Genomic DNA, 21,625 nt, shown 5'->3' on the forward strand with positions numbered 1-21,625 from the left:
GGCGGTCTAGGAGGAGGAGGAACCCTAAGAGCTGAGCAGCACTGCTGGGCACCTGCAGCACAGCACCTACGCCGCAGTATTTTAAAAATCAAAACAGGTGCTCGCTATCAAAGAGCACAACTGGACTGTAATCGAACACTGGAATTTCTCAGAAAGTCTATCTTACGGTGGAAGCTCACGGTATGGGAGAAGCCACGACAGCGCGAGGGGCACTGCTGGGTGTGGGGGTGACTATTAACCTCTGATCACCTGCAGGTCAGAATCCCCGGACACAGGACATCATACAAAGGCGAAGGTCACTTCACCGACCCGTGCTCAAGCGCTCTCACCTTCCTACTTCAAAGACAAGTTCATTAAAAAAAAATCAAGTACAGCAAGCTCATCCAAAATAACGGACACGCACACCCAAACCCGATACGTAATTTCAACAATAAAACTGTATTTTTTGAAAATGGTAATAAGGGCTTTCAAAGAGTACTCATGCCCCTTTAATCTTCTGCAGACAGAAGACAGGTCTACAGGGAGAGGCCAAGCCATCTCCCACGTGAAATCAGGCACACTGCAAAGGCGGCTCCGGGAGCAGCAGCACCAGTACCGGCCACACTGAGCCGTCGACACCCGTCCGCTGTGCCCTTGCACAGGAAGGACAGCAGAGGAGGCCGTGTGTGCCACACGCAGAACACTAACAGGGACTGAAGGCTTCTGTCCCCACGCTAAGCAGTATTCTACGCCCTTGGCTTTGAGTAATTCTCGTATTCCTCGAAATGAACCTATGAGGTTAAGCACGATTATTTTTCCCGTTTGCAGACGCGGAAAGGGAGGTTTGAACGTGGTGGCAGATCCAGGATCCGAACTCAGATGGCCTCGAGCTGGGCCCAGCAAGCAGTATGCCGTCTACTTTGACGAAGAACGTTATTTCACATTTCGAGAAATTTAAAAAATTCTTTGCCTTCATTATACACAAGTAATTTGGACGATTACCGGAAAGGAGGGGAGAGGGGGGCACAGAAAAACATTTTGATCCGCAACATTTGACAAGAAAGCCTGAGGCGCGGCGTGCGGAGAGCCAGAAAGGCAAACTAAGCAATCGAAAAGGGCAGGACACGAAGGCTGCGGTGAAGCCAGCGCAGCAGCGAGGGCAAGCGTGACAGAACATAGTCCCCACGCGATGGGGAGGGTCCGTGGGCAGCCCCTAAACATGCGGCCGAATCCCCGCGCAGAACCGGAGCCTCCTGTGTGTTCCCGTCTGGAACGATCCACTGCACGGGCACATCAGATGAGGCCCAGGAGGGCACGGATGGAGCCAACAGGCGAACCACACGACACGGCACGAACCGCGGCAGCAGAGACTTTGCTTAGCGAGATGCGATTTGTTCACCCGACAGACGCAGCGAGAGCGCGAACACAGGCACCGCTCCCCACTGAGCTCCACGGACTCTGATCCCGACCAGCCAAGGCGGGCGCTAACGGCTGAGCCCCCAGCGGCCCGCCCTCGGGGTCTGACAGCAGGTGAGGCGTTTGCTCGCACGGAGCTCGCGGTCTGGCGGCGGAAAGCAGCGGCCGCTTCTCTGGGGACACACCTCGCAGCAGACGCCGCCCCGCCGCCCGCGTGGACGCAGACGCGCCTCTGCCGCGCACGGAGGCGGCGCCGGTTCGGCGTCAGCGGCCAGGAGGAGGCCCAGGAGAAAGGCGTGTGGAAGGCGACTCGGAAGGACGCGTCCGGCGCAGCACAACGGGGGAGGACGCGCGGGGGTCAGGTGGGAGGGGCCCAGGCCGGTGTCTGGCCGCAGGGGGCGGCAGGGAGCCGGGAATCACCTCCCAAGTCGGGGCCACTGAGCGTCCGCGGGGCCAGGGAGTTCGCCGTCGTGGGGGGTGCCAGCCGCGCCTTCAGCCTCAGCTCCTCCCGCGACGCCCCTCCCTGCGCGCCGCCTCCCGGAGGCCGCCTTTGGGACGGACGGACGGACGGACGGACGCCGGACCAGCCGCCGGACGCGCTCCCGACGGGCAGGGCCCCGCTCCAGGGGCCGGGTCTTCCGCGGCTCGGCCCCCAGCAGCGCCGCCCACACAAAACGCGCCACACGCGTGCTCGGCCCCACGGCGGCGGCGGCGAGGGGGCGCTCGGAGCGAGCAAGGGCACAGCGGCCGCGCCCGCTCGCTGGGAACACGGGCTCCGCCGGCCGCGGCAACGAAACGACTCTGTCCCGCACGCCGGCGAGTGCAGCAACAGCCCCGCGGGGCGCACGGCCGCCCCCTCCCGGCTCTGCCCAAAGCCAAGCCCCAACCACGCCAGCGCCGACAGGAAACACGCGGCAGGGTGGGCACTTCGGTGCTGACGAGGCTGGACGCGGGCGCCACCGCGCAGACAACCCAGCGTCTGCGGGAAGAGGAAAACACGCGGTACCTCGGCGCACCCGCCGCGAGGAACGCGTGCAAGTAACCGGAACTGGGGTTTCCCCTTCAGTAAGTGGTAAATTCCTCCAGAATTGCGGCCTATGTCTGTCTGTCTGATCCTGACGCTCAGCACTGTGCCTCTGGCCGGACTGTGAAGTTAGAAGGATAAAGGCATAGGCAGGAAATCTGAAGAGTCAGACTTTTAAGTCAGGACAGGAGACACGAACGGGAAATCACTTAGGTACTGAGGCGGCAGAAAGAGCAGCATCTTCCCACCAGCCAGCGCCAGAGAATCAGAATACCCGCCACACAACTCCGAAAGCGCGTCAGTACCGCCGATGTTCGAAGCTCCCTGAGGAAGTCGACAAATAATTCAGAAATGTCCCGAGTACTGGCACAAATCCCATCGAGACCCTTCCACAGGTCGCTGAGCCCAATTCCCAATTCCTCCCGGGAAGAATGACCGCGAGATGGACAAGCCAGTTCCCCAGCCGCCAGGCTGCTCTTCCTGACACGCCAAACCCACCCCTGGAAGGAAGTCGGAGAAAGATCCTCCTAGCAAAATCCTGCCTGAGCCAGCAGAATACACCAGTGGGGGTGTGACCGGCAGAAGTGGGAAGGCGGGGAGCAACCCCACCCTCCACGCATCCTGCAGTAACAGGGCACAGAGGACCGAAGGTCAAGGTGGGAACCAGGGAGGACCACTATCTCCATGCGCGGGGAGAGAGGGAGGAGCAAGCAAGGGCGACTCCCAGGCGTGGAGTCCTCCCTCCCCTTCCCAGCCACGCCCCTGCCACCTTCACAAGGTCCACCACAGCCATACCACCTGGGCTGTTCTCGCTTATTGTCACTCTTTAAACTGAGTCTTAAAACTTTTTACTTTGAATTAATTTTAGACAAAGTTGGAGAAGATACAGTGAGCTTCCTCATCCCCTCTCTGACCCCACTGCGCCCTCCACAACCAGAAGGCAACTAGCAAGAGCAAGAAGTCAACAAGGGCATGACGTTACAAACTCACTACAGACTGTACTAGAAATGTGCCAACTTTTATACTAACGATCTCTGCCTGTTCTAGGATCCCATCCAGGATCCCACGCTGCATTTCATGACTATTTGTTCCTAATCCGCACCAATCTGTAACAGTTCCTCCGCCTTTGTCCTCTATATCCTGGACTCTGCTCCTTCATTTGGGTTTTTCCGATATTCTCCTACGACCGGAGTGAGATTATGCCACAACGACAGAAGCAGACTTTAGTGGATATGGTAAAATGTGTAGCTGTGTCTCCATACTTACATAAATGACCAAATGTATACACGAGAGAGGAGAAAAATCTCTTCTCCCAGAATTCAGTTAGTAAATGCACACAGAGGAGAGCAATCACCGAACATCTCGCAGCGGTCAACGGTGCAGACACGCGCTACGACCAGTGGCCAGAGTTCGAAAACAAACAGGACTCACCCGACCTCCACGTGCCACCTCAAGAGCTCTACCAACTACTCAGGGAAAGACAGTGACTGCAGTGGGGAGCCCTGCACACACCAGGCAGGGGACCGGCAATCAGGCACAAGGACATTACCCACCCCTACAGCGTTATCCTCATAAGTACAAGGTACTCCTGAAAAGAAACACAATGAAAACAAAACTGCACTGTTACATTTTAAATTAAATTAAAAAATAAACACTGAATTACAAGAAAAACCTAACAATTTTATTTTAGAAAAGCCCAATGGGAAGCTAAGCCGCTCACAGCAAAAAAAAAAAAAAAAAAGTTTATCATCACAATAGAGGAGACAGGTGCTACGTAAAGTTTAAGAGGAGGGTAAGTCTATAATTTTATTTTTTAATCTTGACATTGGACAACACAGAGAATACTAACATGTTTATTATTCATCAGGTAAAGGCTATTTGACAGAACTGGATTCTAGAAATGAATTCCTAACCAGAACACCAAGTATGACTTTGGTTCAACAAACTTTAGTTTCGAGAAAGCCTCCAGGGCCCAATCTTCTGAGCGTGTGCTTTTATTTAGTATTATTCTCCTGATGATTCTTTAAAAAGGGGGTCTGGCTCGCATCTATCCACTCGCCGGGCTCCTGGAGGCCATCACTCTTGAACTTTGTACATATTGCATTCAGAAGACTTTTTCTTTTTTCTTTTTTTTTTTAAAGATTTTATTTATTTGACAAACGAAGATCACAAGCAGGCAGAGAGGCAGGCAGAGAGAGAGGGGGAAGCAGGCTCCCCACTGAGCAGAGAGCCCGATGCGGGACTCGATCCCAGGACCCCGGGATCATGACCTGAGCCAAAGCCTGAGCCACCCAGGCACCCCACAGAAGACTCTTTCAAGTTCTTCCCGATTCTTTCCGCCACAGTCAAAGTGTACCTCCCATGGCTTCCAGTAAAAAAAAGGTTTACTCCGCAAAGACCTGACACTCCTCTTGACGTGACAACAGTGACGTGAAACCTTTCGGCTCTCAGTTCGGGAGGAAGTGGGTGCTTAGAGTCACTGCTCAGATGGTCCCGAAGCAGAGGAGTAGGTCACGCGGCACAGGCCGACGGGCCGCCATTCTGCTGGCGACAGGGGTCCGCTCTTCAGCACCGGCGCCGAACCAGGCTGCCGTCTGGTAGGAAAGGGTCCCGTTTCCAGGGCTGGAACACGCCGGATCAAACCTCCTACTCAACCTCCGTGGCGTTCCGCACCAACTCCGCTCTTCTCACAACATCACACCTTCAGTCTGCGTTAGTGTGTCACGAAGTCATCAACAGAATTTCAAAGGTTTCCTCTCGTCTGGGAGTTAGACAAGAAAGTCTTCGTGGACGTGTTCATTCAGCTCGCGGCCGGCGAACGGCGAAGGCTGTGCTGGTTTCAGAGCGTCAGTGCGCGTCTGGGTGAGTGGCGGCGGCACCCGCCGGGTCCTCCCTGGCAGGCCAGCGACCCGCCCGACTCGCTCGCGAGCCAACGCGCAGCTAACTCACTGAACAAAGGAATCTCATCAACCATGTTCTTTGTCACTGATCACCACGCCGACTTATAACTTTTTGTGTATTTTGCCAATTAGCAGCTCCAGCCTTTGCAATTAAGCACAGTCTCCCAGACGAAGTGTTCTCGACTTTTCATTTTAACTCACCATCACATTCTGCACTGACTTTTGAGCTATTTAGAAATTGTTCCTGTTTGTTCCAGAAAGTTGAACAGGTTGGGGGTGGTGCCTTACGGTTTCACAATGACGCCTGAGCACGGCGGTTCCGTGCTGAGGTCTGGCTCATAATGGGTCATAGCGTGTCTCTCAGGCAGTTCCTGAAAAACCATGGTTCAAAAATCTTTATTTAAGATTGTATTTATTTATTTGACAGAGAGCCTGCATGAGCACAAGCAGGGGAAGTGGGAGAGGAAGCAGGCTCCCACTGAACAGGGAGCCCAACATGGGGCTCGATCCCAGCATCTGAGCCAAAGGCAGACACTTAACTGAATGAGTGACCCGGGCGTCCCTCAAAAATCTTTATCATATTTGTTTGTGTTTCTTATGCAGGCTGTAAATTTATAAGACTAAAAAGCTAGTTCCAGTGGGTTATTAATGTGGCCCTTATTATTAATGAAGACATGATGAAAATCATAATTACCCTTAGTGTCTTTTTTTTTTTCTTTTTTACAGATTGAGAGAGAGAGAGAGAGAGAGAGAGATTACAAGTAGGCAGAGCAGCAGCCAGAGAGGGGAGGAAGCAGGCTCCCCGCCAAGCAGAGAGCCCGATACGGGGCTCGATCCCAGGACCCTGAGATCATGACCTGAGCTGAAGGCAGAGGCTTAACCCACTGAGCCACCCAGGCGCCCCTACCCTTAGTGTCTTAATTTCTTTTTTTTTTTTTTTTTTTTAAAGATTTTGTTTATTTATTTGACAGCGAGAGAGAGAGATCACACATAGGCAGAGAGGCAGGCAGAGAGAGAGGGAAGCAGGCTCCCTGCCGAGCAGAGAGCCGGATGCGGGACTCGATCCCAGGACCCTGAGATCATGACCTGAGCCGAAGGCAGCGGCCCAACCCACTGAGCCACCCAGGCGCCCAGTGTCTTAATTTCTAAGATAATCTTTACCTTCAGGCTTTAAAAATGACACGTTTTCTGTTGTTGTAAAACCTAACACATGCACGTCAGACACAGCAGTCAGGTGGGAAAAATAAGGCATAGGCATGATCCAAATTTGCTATACCCATACCCACGTGTAGGTCACACGTACATGTACGTGTACATGTACATGTAGCTCACACTAGTCGTCCGTAATCATCAACTACCAAAAGTGAAATTTCATTATGCTGCCAGAAAAAGAAACAAACCTACAACAGTGCCCAAGGAGAGCCACTATACACAAATGCATGCAAGCACCACCGACCGCATACAGAGCCTCTATCACGGACGCATGCATTCCCAAAGTGCAGCCACCGAACGCTGATGTGTCACTGGCAAGCCGGGTTTACCACGAAGCTTCCGAACTCCAACCTCGTCATGAGCTAACATTTCGGAGAAATCACAGGTTTGACTTCCCAGTTATCTGTTTCTATTGGACATTGAAACAAACACTGCTAAGTTTCTAAAATGCTCCTTCATATGCTCCTTCAAAGTTTCTAAAATGCTTCTTCATTTGGGACAAACAGTGGTCCATACTAACGGGCTGAAGGAGACTAGTCAATGTCAGACGGTCTCTAGGAAACAGATTCAGCGTGTGATAAAGGAGGCATTTCAAATGTAAACAGGAAGTGTACTCTTCAATAAATATGAGAGGAAAAACTGCGTGACCTAAATAAACGACAATGTAGCTCTAGTCTTCACATCAAGAGATCCCCGACTGACATAAGATTTGTGTGCATGCGCGCGTGTACAAAGCACCATAAAAATATGTGAGGACAGTAAGAATTAAACACTCCCACGCGGACTACGACTTTCCCGAAGAAAGAAATACCACACATTAAGTCTTGTTATTATTTGCCATCAGTTATTTAAAAATAAATTTGAGGGACACCTTTGGGGCTCAGTGGGTTAAAGCCTCTGCCTCTGGCTCAGGTCACGGTCTCAGGGTCCTGGGATCGAGCCCCACATCAGGCTCTCTGCTCAGTGGGGAGCCTGCTTCCCCCGCTTCTCTGTCTGCCTCTCTGCCTACTTGTGATCTCTGTCAAATAAATAAATAAAATCTTAAAAAAAAAATAAATTTGAGTACATCAAAGTTAGAATTTTCTACACAGAACAATATAATACAGGCTAATAAAATGACAAAATGGGAATGAATATTTGTAACACTGCAACACCAACTGTTTGTAAAAGCTCTCCAAAATAAAGAGATCTACAAAGAGAAAAATTAGCAGAAGCTATACCCAGTGCAGAGGGAAATAACAATCTTTTAAACATAAGAACTTCATTTTTACTCATTTGGGGAAAACATGCAATAGAAACACAATGAAATGGGCTTTGTAACTCCTGTTTGGCAAACAAACTCAGCATGCTGCGGGTTACAGAGGACAGCAGCTACTCCCGTTTGCTGAGAAAGCTGCCTTAGCAATCTAGAATCTATTACAATTCAAAATGTGCATAGCCTTTGACCTAGTACTTCTAGAAATTTAACCTATACATATTAAAGGCACATATGCAAGGATTTGTACTGCAAAACACGACAGCAAATGGCCATTAAAATACACGATTGCTAAGTTACAAAACGTTCATCATGCCGACGACCACCAGCGTTTTCAAAGAATGCGGTCCCTCCACATGCACCAAACCACGCAACCTTCTCCAGATGCGTTCTCTGGGGTAAGTGCCGCGGTCTAATAGGCTCCCCTGGGTGCTCGTGCAACAGAAGGGCAGGCACCTGAGGACTCCACGGGCACAGACTAGCCAAGAGGACAGGGAAGAACCTGGGACACAGTGTGGCTGTCTGGATCAGGGACAGAGAGGGAGAGCTGGGGTGAAAGGGGGGTAGAAGCGATTATTTTGCATCGTTACTTTCGACTGCCCCAATTATTGCCCCTGCCCACAGAACGCTTCGCTCTTGTGGAATAACAAGCAAACGAAGCTATGGGAGAAGGTTTTTAAAGGAGCTAAACGTGACCAAGGATAAGCTCAAAATGAGGTGCTGGGAGGAAACAATGAAGCACCCGCCAAAGAACATTCGGATTTTGATTCTTAAGTTTTTGGTTCTAGTTTATTACACGTACAACTGAAAACATTTCCGTTCTAAAGTCCACAGGCCTAGATATGTTAGGGATTCTGAGGGCAGTTATGTGCCAGTTCCATGAACACACTCATCACATGCTTTTAGAACGACTGAGCCTGTTCTCCGCAGACGTACACGTTACTTTCAGGGCTAATCTCACCTCCACAGCCGGGAAGCTGCATCTTCTCATCGATATGTAAACAGGAGCAAATGACACCAAGCTTCTCTATTTGGCCTTTGAGCTTGAGGCACATTATCTTATCTTCTCTGGAAATTAAATATGGCCAAACTTAAAAAATACCATTAACAAAGATATTTTTAAATGGGAAAAAATGCTCTTCCTAAATGCAGATACATTTTGTCGTAACAAAATGAAGTTTTTAAAAATGTAAGTCATATATAGTTTAAATTAGATTTCATTAACTATCAGAATAAAAAAAAATTATGCTCACTGACGTCAGAGTGCATTTATATGATATGACTTCCATACTCCAAATGCTCAAATGGGCTAACCATTTATAAAAAGAACATTAGGGGCGCCTGGGTGGCTCAGTGGGTTAAAGCCTCCGCCTTTGGCTAGGGTCGTGATCCCAGAGTCCTCGGATCAAGCCCTGCCTCAGGTTCTCTGCTCAGCAGGGAGCCTGCTTCCCTTCCTCTCTCTCTCTCTCTGCCTACTTGTGATCTCTGTTAAATAAATGAATAAAATCTTAAAAAAAAAAAAGATTATAAAAAAAAAGAACATTAGCATGCTTATTCCTATCTTGACTTCTGAAAACAAAGCTTCCTTCTTTTGCTATTTGGGTTATCTCCCTTTAAGCAATTTACTCCACTTAACAGTGTAAACAGAATAATCAGCCTCACACCTGTGCTGAGTCAGTATTTTCCCACTCCGGCACTGACAAAACAAGAGCAGTTTGACACAATTCAAAGAATAATCAGGTAAGACACTTTCTTTTGAGTTAATTAAAATGTTAACTGTTGGGCGCCTGGGTGGCTCAGTGGATTAAGCCGCTGCCTTCGGCTCAGGTCATGATCTCAGGGTCCTGGGATTGAGCCCCGCATCGGGCTCTCTGCTCCGCAGGGAGCCTGCTTCTTCCTCTCTCTCTGCCTGCCTCTCTGCCTACTTATGATCTCTCTCTCTGTCAAATAAATAAATAAAATCTTTAAAAAAAAATGTTAACTGTTACCAAAAGTATTATTTGTGAATAATACACCATCTATGATGTGGGTTTTTCCTAAGAACCTCCATGAAGATATAAGAGCACTTCATGCAACAAGTATTTAAAGGTGCAGTTACCGCAGTAACCGATGACTATCATATCCACGAACCCGAATGCGCAATACGACTCCTAATTCGAAACACGTATAGAAAAAGACTAGAAAAAAATTTACCCATGTATTAGCAGTGTTTTATTTTTAAATGGAGGGTGGGGTTCCAAAGAGGTAGTTTTTCTTCATTTCAGTATATTTTAAATGTTCTACAATAAACATTATAATTAGAAAAGAACTCACTTTAAAATAAAGTATCCAACGCAAAATGCAATAGCTTAATCCCATTACATAAATTCTGAAAGACCTTCCTTTCTTACATAAGAGCTGGATGGTAAATACGGCACCATTTTAATAGCAAAACCCTGGAAAGAACCCACACATACACATGCAGACACACAGACAGACACACACATAAACAGGAAAGAGGTTCCACGACACAAACCACGTAGGGGAATGTTGTGCACCTGTGGAAACAGAACTACAAAGACCAAAAGAGTCATCACTAAGACACAATGCCGAGGAGAAGAACGGTGTGTCGCTCACTTTTACTGCAGAAGTGAGGGGGGCGTGTTTGTTTGTGTTTAGACGGGTTTTGAACAGCGCTATCCTCGTGGGGAAATCCGGATCTCAGTGAGAGGATGGTGTCATAATAAGCCCCTCAGATGGATTTCACTTTTCACAATTTTTTTCAATTAAAAAAAGTGAATATTGTTTCAAAGGCCCCAGCCTGGAGACTGGAAATGGAAACGTTATTAAAGCAAGGAAGATGAGTAATAATTCAGTTTGACTTTCTCATTATCAAGAATTACGACTTTCATATTACGAGATGCGAAACAGAGAAGCCCAGAGAAGATGAGCAACTCCATCGCAGTTGGTTATGGAGACAAACATTTCTTCCGGTTGCCACTGCACTTTCTACAATTTCCCATTTTGTAGTAAAGATGTGAGATGAATTGTGCTGCTTGCCAATGCACTAGAGTTTACTCAAGTTCCTTCAAAACATTAGAGCATTAAAGCTTCATTGTGAGGAAAATTAGTTCAAAAAGAAGTAGGATTTTCTCAGGGCCCCCTTCTCAGTGACTGCAGGCCGCGTTCCGCAACTTCCCCTGCAGCTGCTGATGGAGGGCGTGAGCAGAGCAGGAGGCGGAGGCCACACGACACTGTCGAGCAACGCAGAGGACAGACCAGGGCTCCGAGCCCTGTAGTTTTCACTCAAGTTCTGGACTCGCTGGGCTCTGATCTCTCCCTCAGAAAGATGTGGCAGGAAGTGCACATGCCTCCAGGAGCCACGGAGAAATGAGAGGGCACAACAAGACAAACATCCCGCGGGAGGACAAAGACAGAGGATGGCCCGATGTCACTGTGACCAGGAGAGGGAGAAAAGGGACTCCCCGGAGACAAACACGTCCTTAGGGTCTGACAGCAAGGTAAGGACTGACAGCAAGGTGAGGGTGTGCAGGCAGCCTTACCGCCCCGCCCCGGAAGAGAGATCAGTACAATTTCTTCTAGAGAACAAAGCCCATCTAAAACCTTTACAAAGTGTAAACTTTGAACAAGCAATTCAACTTCTTCAATTTATCCTAAAAAATAATTATAAATTGTTGGCTCTAAAGATGTTACTCACAATAAAGAAACCCTAAAACCCCAAAACAAAGCATAAACATATACTTCATACAAAGTTTATGCAATGAGCATGTATAGTAATTTTTAAAAACTGAACAAAATTTTAATCTTTTAAAAAGATTTAATTTATTTATTCCGCAGACAGAGATCACAAGCAGGCAGAGAGGCAGGCAGAGAGAAGAGGAAACAGGCTCCCCGCAGAGCAGAGAGTCTGACGCAGGGCTGGATCCCAGGACCCTGAGATCATGACCTGAGCCGAAGGCAGAGGCTTTAATCCACCGAGACACCCAGGCGCCCCCAAAATTTTAATTTTAGAAAACAAACTGAATGATTGACTCAGCTTTGGGATAACACAGAATCAGATACAAGACAGAGAGGAATGGTTAGAGCAAAAAAGAAAAAAAAAAGCGCCTCAGAATCAAGCCCCATACAAAGGCATGGGGTCCTCCCATGAGCCCAACTCTCGCACACTCGCCTCTGCTCATTCCCTCGGGGATGAGTGCTGTCTGACGGGGAGCGTGGCCACCCACCCCGGGACATCCGTGCGGGCTTTCCGACTGCACGCCCCTTTTCTGCTCTTCGTGCAAATGCCGGCATCCCTCAGAGTTCTGTTCCGCGTCTACAAGCCTTCTCAGAGGGACACCTGCCCGAGGATCCCGGTGCGTCTCACGGCTTCAATCACGAACGGATGGACCCCAGGCTCTACCCAGAGGTCCCGACCAGCACGTGCTGAACGTCCCCAAACACCTCAGGTTGCACAGGCCCCGGAAGAGAACATCGTCTTGGTTCCTGGAGTCACCACCCACTCTGGTAATCCCAGACAAACACCCAAGGTGACCCTCTGATGGCAGAGCTCAATTCTGCCTCCTCAATGGCCTTGAACTCCCCTCCACCCAGAGCCCACCGCTTTGCTCTGGGTCCTCACTTCTGTGCTGCAAAACTTTAGCTGCCTCTCGCCTGGCTTCCAACCACCTGAGCTGCCCCACACTCCCGTCTCCCAAAACCTCACTTCACTGCGCAGAGTCCTTCACTGGCTCCCCAAGGTACCTGGATGTGTTGAGTGTGACCCCAGAACCCTTGACAATCTAGCCCCCGATGGCCTCTCCCCAGTGTGCAGGGATTACCACTCCCCCGCGGCTGGACTCCTCTCTCCACGCGGGTCCATCTCTCTGACGGCAACGATACTCATGTATAAACGGTAGCAAGAAAGCCAGCCCGGCACACACAAGCCTATGGCACTAACCTTATACCACTTGCCTGGGGTTCTGGAAACAGGACACAGACAGTACTAGGAGAAAAGGAAAACAAGCCGCCTCCTCCCATTCCGGTAGAGGACTGTCCAAATGCTTCCCCTGACCAAACATGTACCGTGATAGTGTCCTACTTCACTGACCTCTCCTCCACATCCACACGTCTGCCTCCTGCCCTACAGCTGTCACGGCGACAACCCAAAGACACTCATCCCCAAATTATCTACTCCCCCTGGGAGTACTATATATCCCCTCTTCTCCCCAAAGTCGGCCAGACTGAAGAGGTAAATGACCTAAGTAAATTCAAATTGCTGCAAAGAAATGATGTCTGTGTAAGTTTCCAAGGCACAGAGCTACGAAGTTGCCTCCAAGTCAACTAAGTTTCACCAAAATGTCTACTGAAGAATTATTTGGTCGACACTTTTTGCTTTGCAACCGTTTCATTATTCCCATAATAGTTACACAGCTAGTAACTACTGACTCAATGTAGTAGGAGAAAAGGAAAGCCGTAATATTGAAATCTTAATAGGTTAAGACAGAAAAATAACATACATAAGTCATGTAGGATTAGCATTTACAACTTAGCTAAAACTGTGGTGGTTTTAGAATATTTTCACAAATTGGGAGCACATGGGGGGCTCAGTCGGTGGAGGCCCCGACTCTTGATTTCAGCTGGGGTCATGACCACAGGGTCGTGAGATCCAGTCCTGTGCCAGCCCCTGCACGCAATGGGGAGTCTGCCTGGGATTCTCCCTCCCCCTCTGCGCCTCCCCCTGCTGTGCACACGCATGCACTCTCTCTCTCACAATAAATAAAATACATTTTTAAAAAAAGAATATTCCCATAAATTCTTTGATGCTGCTTCCTTTTAAGACGTGCAGCTTGACCCTTCTCACCTTGAGTGTGGACTAGATGGACAAAGAGAACAGGACGAACGTGTACGTGACCTTCAGGACTGCCTTGTACACGCACGCTGCTTTCTCTGCGCCCTCTCACCTCACAAGCCGCGTCATGAGGACACTAGCAGCCCTCAGTAGAGTGCAGGTGGCGGGAAGCTGACCTCCCCCCCACGCCCAGCACTAACTTCCAGGTATGCAGACAAGCGAGCCCGCTGTGGGTCCCACAGCTCAGTCCGAGCTTTAGGTTCCTGAGCCTCTGCGAGATCCTGAGCCGCCAGCACGGCCCGGCTGCTCTCAGACACCTGCCCCACCAGGCCGAGATGACGAGAAGGCAGTACCTCTCACACTGGAATAGAGAATTCACACTGGAATAGGGAACATGTCCTTCGTTTCCCGGAGACTCAGAAAGTGGTAAAGTAGCTCTCATGACTGTCTTGTTTTGTTTTTAAAGATTTTTAGTAATCTCTACACCCAACGTGGTGTTCGAACTTACAACCCTGAGATCAGAGTCGCATAACTGGGCGCCTGGGGGGCTCAGTCGGTAAAGCTTCTGCCTTCAACTCAGGTCATGATCCTGGGGTCCTGGGATCGAGCCCCACATCGGGCTCCTTGCTCAGTGGGGAGCCTGCCTTTACCCCACTCATGCTCTCTCAGAAGAACAGAAATCATTAAACAAACACAAAGTCACATGCTCTCCTGAATGAGCCAGCCAGACACCCCAATGTCACGACTGTTTAGATTACTGTCATTTAAATGCTCACTGCAGCACTGTTTTGTAATCTGCTATTTCCATAAATAATGAATCATTTTAATAAATATGACATTAAAGTACAGATATTAATAAGCAAACATTGCGACCACGTTCATGGTTGTATAGTGTTCTATTACATTGTTACGTGACCATTTGCTTAACAAATTTCCTATTGTTAGACATTTACGTTGTTTTAAGTTTTTAATATGGTGAATAACACCATAATCATCATTTTTTCCCAAACATCTTTCCTATGCACCTGTCAAATTAGTTCCTTAGGATGAATTTCTAAAAGTAGAATTACTGGATTAGAGGGGATGTGCCTTGTCGAGATTTCTGAAGCTAAACCGTACTCCCCACCCCCCGCCAAGTAGATTGTGCCGATCTACCCGATAAGGCCTCTCTGTCTTTAACCTGCTGACCACGGAACACAAGGGGCTATACGGACACAAGCCAACAGAGTAAGTTCCCGCTCCTGCCTTCCTGTTGACAGTGTAAGTAAAGGAAAACGTGAAGAGGCCGAGGCTGGAGAGCAGGACCGGTGGAAGCTGCTACTCTTACGGTGGCATAAAATAAAGGTCATTGCCAAAGAATAAGATGTCCAACTTCCAAACTCTGTCTGCATCCGCTAAGTTACAAGAATAAAAGGAAAGTCCCCGGAGAGAACTCCCTCTTGCTTCTGCAAGAAATTCTTCTGCGGCTCCCACGAGTTCCTGTGACACCTCCTATGTGCTCCCTTAGCTAAGAGACTCACTGGGCAAGGAGGTCCCTAGGCTTTAAAAGCAGCTGAAGTGTGCCCAGCCAGGCAGAGACTGGTGAGGCAAGCTAGGTACCTGGGGGACTAGACGTACGGAGCTGCTGGCGGTGCTGCGGCAGGGCCACCCCGAGAGTGAGGCCGCCTGGAGCCCTGCGGTCGTCCAACCTGAGTGAGGGCCTTCCAAAAATTCTCTGCCCTAGCTGCCTCGCTTGCCTCACCCCACGCCCTGATTACAAGTACAAACTAGACAAAAGTCTCAGTCCTTCTCTTCGGCCTGATCTCCCGAAGAATCAGATCAAGAATTCCTGACCTTACTGCTACGAGAAACGACAGTTTTTTGGCCCCATATATGTAGGCTACCAACAGTTATGTTCAAGAGAACGGAAGTGGTACTGCTAAATGAAACAGTGATGTAATACCAGTCCTGACAATAAATGCACATTTCTACATCCGATCTCAGAAAAATGTTTACTTTACTTAACGACAGAGCCCCAAGTTTTATTTCCCACTGCGGCAGACACAGAGTAGCGGGACAACACATATGCCAAGTGCCAACTTAAAAAGAGAAACAAGGAAAGGTGCCTCATGGCTCAATCGGTTAAGTATCCAACTCGATCTGCGCTCAGGTCTTGATCTCAGGGCTGTGAGTTCAAGCCCTGCATTGGGCTCCACACTGGGCAGGGAGGTCACTTTAAAAAAATTAATTTAAAAAAATTACAAAGTAAAAAAAAAACAAACAACCCAGTTAAAAAATGGGCAAAAGGTAATACATACAGATGGCAAATAAGAATATGAAAAGACACTCTACGTCACGTGTGATCAAGGAAATGCAAATTAAAACAAGCTACTCCGACACACCTGTTCCAGTGACCAAAATCCAGAGCACTGACGACACCAAATGCTGGAGGGGATGTGGAGCAACAGGAACTCTCAGTCGTTGCTGGTGGCAGGGAAAACAAGACAGCCACTCTGGAAGGCAGTTCTGCAGTTTTGTTTTGTTTTGTTTTTAAAGATTTGTTTATTTGGGAGAGAGAGGGCACATACACGGGCAGGGGGCAGAGAGAGGTCGGGAGAGAAGCAGACTCCGCAGTGAGCGAGGGCTCCCCCACGGGACCCTGAGATCTCGACCTGAGCAGAAACCAAGAAGTGGACACTGAACCAACCAAGCCACCAGGCGCCCTAGTTCTAATCTTCTTACACAACCAAACACTCCTACCACAGGATGCAGGGAGTGTGGGGGAGGATGAGGAAGTAAAGGAGGGTGGATTTTTAGGGCAATTAGCTATTCTGTATGACTCTCTGAGGGTGGATAATATGTCATTATACATTTGCCAAAACCCACAGAAAATGCAACCATAAAGAGTGAACATTAACGTATCAATACTGGTTTATCAATTATGACAAATGACCCACACGAACGCAAAACACTCATAACTGGGGAAATGTGAGGTGGAGGAGAGGGTGCGAAGGGAACTCCGTACCATCGGCCTGACTTTCTTCTACAAAGCTCTAAAAAATAAAGTCCTATTTTTTTTTTAAAGCAATGGACAAAAATTAAAGAAATATTATTTCTACTGCCACTCTTCCTCAACTGTCTACGCAAAGTTGGGAAAGAAATTTTAATTTTTTTCTCCTATCTATGAGCTTTTCCAGGGACGCCTGGGTGGCTCAGTTAGCTAAGCATCTGCCTTCAGCTGAGGTCATGATCCCAGGGTCCTGGGATGAAGGTCCCCATCAGGCTCCTTGCTCAGCAGGGTGTCTGCTTCTCCCTCTGACTGCTGCTCCCCTGCTTGTGTCCATGCACTCGTGCACGCTCGCTCGCTCTCTCTCTGCCAAATGAAGAAATAAAATCCTAAAAAATCCTAACTTTTCCATAACCACATGCATTTCTTCCCTGTAAATCTCAAAAAATTTCTCTTTCCTGCTCATACCTAATTCTTCCCATTGGCCTCCCCCAACACTCTGAGAGCTCCTCAACTCCTCCCTCCTCTAGCTGCTCCTTCCCCGGTCTGTAACTTGCTCAACTTTCTCCCATCCCTCCCCCCAAAAACAAAACCTTCCTTGGCCCCTGAATGTAACCTTCTTCAAGTCCTTTTCAAAAAAGATCTAGCCACTTTCTGGCTTCCCATTCACGCCCTGATGTACTGCAATCTGACTGACAAGTCCTATGACCCTGGACTATCATCCCCATAAAGTCACGCGGGCTTCATACTTGTTAGTGTTTCCCCACTGCACCCCTGCAGCACCTGGCACTATGGTCTCCTGCCCTCCCCACCCCAGCCCCACAAGCCACACCCCATCCCAAACTCCAGGCCTTCCCCTCCGACTTCTATCCTGAGTCACGTATCTGACAGCAGCCACCACATCCGCACACCTAGCTCAGATGTCCCTCATTTCACACACGTACAATCAACAGCCTGCTACACATCTCTGCCTATGTCCACAGAAACCTAGACATTCCATTCGACAACCACTCGCCCCTCTTGGAGAATCCACTCCCTACCACTGACACAACAAGACGGCTCTATTTGTACCAAAGGTTCCAACCCCCATCCCAGACTCAGCTCATCAGGTGGGAAGCTGACTCAGACCAATCGGATTTCCTCTCCTGAGAAAGGGAATTGCGATCCGACAGTCTCGGCTGGACACCTCAATTAGGAAATCATACACTGCCGAGGTCATGTGTAAGGACAAGGGAGAAAGCCAAGAATGGAGGCAGTGTAGCCCAAGAAGAAAAACCAAGAGTAACCACCTTGGTGCTGATGACTTGGTATCTGGGTGTGTTTCTGTCTGCACATTCTTTGACACACCATCAAATTCTTCCCACACACTTTCCCCCACTAAGCAATTTTCAGTGGATTTCTATACTTGTAACCAAATGGCACCTAAGATATTCTTCTCTGCACTACAAGAAAGGAAATAAAAATACTGTCCAGGAACTATGCCATGCCGCCAAGATGTACCCTGGTAACAGAAATACTAAAAGAAGGAAACTGCGCGACTTAGAATCAGCGGAACCCAGTATGTACTTGACTCCATGCACACCCTTCCACTACCTAGAATGCCCTTCTTGTTTCCCACCAACCCTAACTCTGCATCCTTCAAGACTAAGCCCCAACCAACTCTACCCTTTCCTGGACCAGCCCCAGCAGAAATCCAGAACATAGTAACTACTCTCTACTGTTATTTGACTTCTAACTGTTGAATTCTTAACTCTCCAACGAGACCATAATGAGAGCATGGAATTTTCCTTATTATGTTTCAGATGCTACACTGAGCCTTTACAAATAAACACGAAAAACAGTCATTTAATTTGGAAAAAGAAAAGATGTATTCAAAAGGTGGCACTATTCCGTGTTCCACCAAGCTCAAGAAAGAAGGGAATATTACAAATAATTTAATACATGAAAGAAAACCATTATAACCTTTTACCTTTTAAATGAGGGGAAAGAATTACATTGTAGCTTAAGAGAATTAAGGAAATATGCATTTGTAGATGCTCAACAATTCTGCCAGGAAACAGAATTAAAACTGTAACTACCATGAAACTACATCCCCACCAGAACTGCCGAATTAAGGACCGACAATAAATGTTGAAAGGAAGTGAGGCCACTGATACCCTCAGACACTGTGGGTGCACACTAGAGCCGCGCGTGTGTGTGACCCAGCACAGGCGCGGTGTGTGCCCTCAAGAAGACACCATAAAAACATCACACAATGCGACAAAACGAGGAGAATGGACTCCACCTCTCGGACAGAATGCGGACCCCCAACAAACTTATGTGACTCCATCACACGAAGTTCAACCGGCAGAACTAAGGTACAGTAACAGATGACACAGCAGTTCCCTCGCGGAGAAGGAAGGCTGAACAGAAGGGAGCAGGAGGGAGCCTATGGAATGCCTGGGGGGTTACCTGATTGGCGGGGGGGGGGGGGGGGGGGGGGGGGGGGTCGTAGAAATCCTCCCAGCTGAGCCCGCAGTGGACTCCAGGCCAGAGCACCCACCCCAGCCAGTGTGTGTGAAGTACTGTTGGCTCCTGAGTGCTACCTTCCCAGGATAACTGCCCTCGGCCAAGGGCCAGCAATGTCACAGTCCCACTGTCACCCCAGGGGTGGCCTGCAGCCATAGACCAACTGATACGGTGTGGGGGGTCAGGGTTACAAAATTCTAGCCTCCTTAGCTCAAGAAGGGACGATTTTGTGATGCCAGCCATGGTCCCGAGTTCTTGGTGGGATTGGGCCGCAGCTAGACTCCAAGCAAGACCCCTTTTTCCCAGCCCCCCCCCAATGTCATGTGCACCAAGGGCACCTCCTCAAGCTCTTCTAGGGACATGACCCAAGACACATACAGCTGTTCAGTCTAAACTTCAACCAAAAAAAGAAAAGAAAAACCGTTGTGCACGGCTGAACGGCAAGACGCGCCACCTCCCCGCGGTTCTGATCACTGTACGAGCGGCTCGGCGCGGAGCGGTGTTGCCCGTCGAGGCGACAGCACGCGAGCAGCGCATGCGGGGCGCTCGGGTGTCGGGGCGAAGCCGCGAGAAGCCGCACGGACTCCGCGGTGGTGACGGGCCAGCAGCCCGCCGTGCGCATGGGCAGCACTCGTGTGCTCCCCTCACCTGCCCGCTGCACCCGCGGGGAGGGCCGAGGGCACCTGCAGGGTCCGCGCGGCCCCACCTGCAGCCAACCGCTCGCGCGCACCCCAAGGCCCGACGACGACCGGGGGGTCTGCCCGCTCCGTGCCGGGGTCGCCGCCGGGGCCGAGGAGCGCACCGCAGCCCCCAGCACAACGCCAACAGGACGCCGCTCCGGGGACCGCATCCGCCGCGGACTCCACGCCCACCGGGTCGTGCAGCTCCCGAGCCGCGCGGGTCAGCGAGCGAAGAGGAGCGCCCCGCGCCCGAGAGACCCGAAGCGCCGCGGAGCAGGCCCGCCGCACGTTACCGAACCCGCCGGGCGCGTCTTACTTTCGGCCCCGAATCCCAGGCGGACGGAGAAGCAGCCGCGAGCCAGGCCGGCGTCGGGAGAGCGCACGGGGCGCCGCGGCAGGGACAGGGGCCCCCGAGCACGCGGCGGCGCGAGGGACGGAGCGGCGAGCCCGGGGACCCCGCGGTGTCCGGAGAGCCGGGAGCGTGGCCTGGCGGCGCCAGGTTCCCCCGCGCGTCCTGCCCCGCTGCGGGGCCGCGGACACCGCCCGCCGCGCAGACCCGGCCCGGGGAGCGGCCGCAGGAAGGGCAGCGGCCCCGCCCGCAGGCCCCTCCGCCCGCAGCCCCGCCCGCAGGGCAGCCCCCGCCCGGCCGCCCCCCGCAGGCCCGCGCAAGGCCGCCCTCACCTTCCTGCTGGCGCCTCCGAGGGACACCTTGGGCCTCGTCTTGAAATCCCCTTCGAAGCTGAACATCTTTACCGTTTATCCCATCTGGGAGGAGCCCCCGACCCTGACAGCAGCGGGGCGGGCGGGCCGGGCTCCCGGGGGAGGGGTCTCCGCGGGGAGGGGTCGGCCCGGGGGAGGGGTCTCCGCGGGCGGGACGGGCCGCGCCGGGGGGGGGGCGACCCCGAGCCCCAGCCCGCCCTGAGTGGGTGCGGGGGGAGGCAGCACACAGCGGGGGCGGCTCCTCCTCACCTCCCCCCTCACCCACGCCTCCCCACTGCTCCGGCCAAGGCCGAGGGCGCCGGCAGGGCCGCGGACCCCGCACTTGCACCGGGAGCTGCCGCCGGGAGGAAAGATGGCCGCCGGCCGGGGCTGGCGTGCGCGGTCCCGCCTGCGCGCGCGCGCCCGACGCCGACGCCCCGGCCCTGCATCCCGCGGGCTGCCAGCCTGCGCGCGCCCGCCATCGACGCCGCGGCGCTCTCCGGAGCCCGGCCGGCGTGCGCGCACCCGCCATCGACGCCGCGGCTTTCCCCGAGCCCTCCAGCGTGCGCGCGCCCGTCGCCGACGCCACGGCTCTCCCTGGAGCCCTCCAGCGTGCACGCGCCCGTCGCCGACGCGCCGGAGCGTGGGAAGGCCCCGCGGTGACCCGGCTCTGCGGCGGGGCGGGGCGGGGCGGGAGCGTCGGCACCTGCGCGCGGGAGCTGGATGCGCGCGTGCGCAGGTCCAGGCGCGGGCTGGCCGCGGTCGGTGTAGGCAGAGGCCGCCGTGTCGGGGCCTGGGCCCCCAACGCGCGACCCGCGCGGACGTCGTGGGATCCAGAGCGCGCGGCCCCCGCACTCGGACTGTGTCCCGCACTCGCGGCCGGAGCCCAGACCCCGCAGGCGAGCGCGCGGACCCTGCCCTGACCGCGGCCGTGCCCCCGGCCCGGCCCTGCGCCCCCGGCCGCTGCACGTGCGCCGGAGACCCCCGGGCCGGGACTGCGCCCCGCGGACATGATCCGCGCGGATCGTCGGTCTCCCGCCCGCGCGTCCGGCGTCTGGAAACGGGCGTCGTGCGTCTCGGGCCGTCACGCGGGCGCGGCCTGGCCGTGCGGGCGGCACCGGCCCCTGCGTCCGCGA

General features: G+C 51.8%; 1 protein-coding gene across 2 annotated transcripts in view; it reads right to left on the bottom strand.

Annotated features, from left to right (window-relative positions):
• UBE3C (ubiquitin protein ligase E3C) overlaps positions 1-20,906 on the bottom strand; it is a 107,127-nt gene extending 86,221 nt beyond the window's left edge. The window contains exon 1 of one of the 2 annotated variants that reach the window (XM_046021120.1): positions 20,472-20,906. In XM_046021120.1, the coding sequence (XP_045877076.1) occupies positions 20,472-20,537 (66 nt within the window). In that variant the 5' untranslated portion in view covers positions 20,538-20,906. The remainder of the gene's footprint in view (positions 1-20,471) is intronic. The other variant, XM_046021119.1, reaches the window with a different exon arrangement.
• Positions 20,907-21,625: the final 719 nt, after the last annotated feature.

Source organism: Meles meles, chromosome 10 (assembly GCF_922984935.1).
Source record: "Meles meles chromosome 10, mMelMel3.1 paternal haplotype, whole genome shotgun sequence".
Lineage (NCBI taxonomy): Eukaryota > Metazoa > Chordata > Mammalia > Carnivora > Mustelidae > Meles > Meles meles.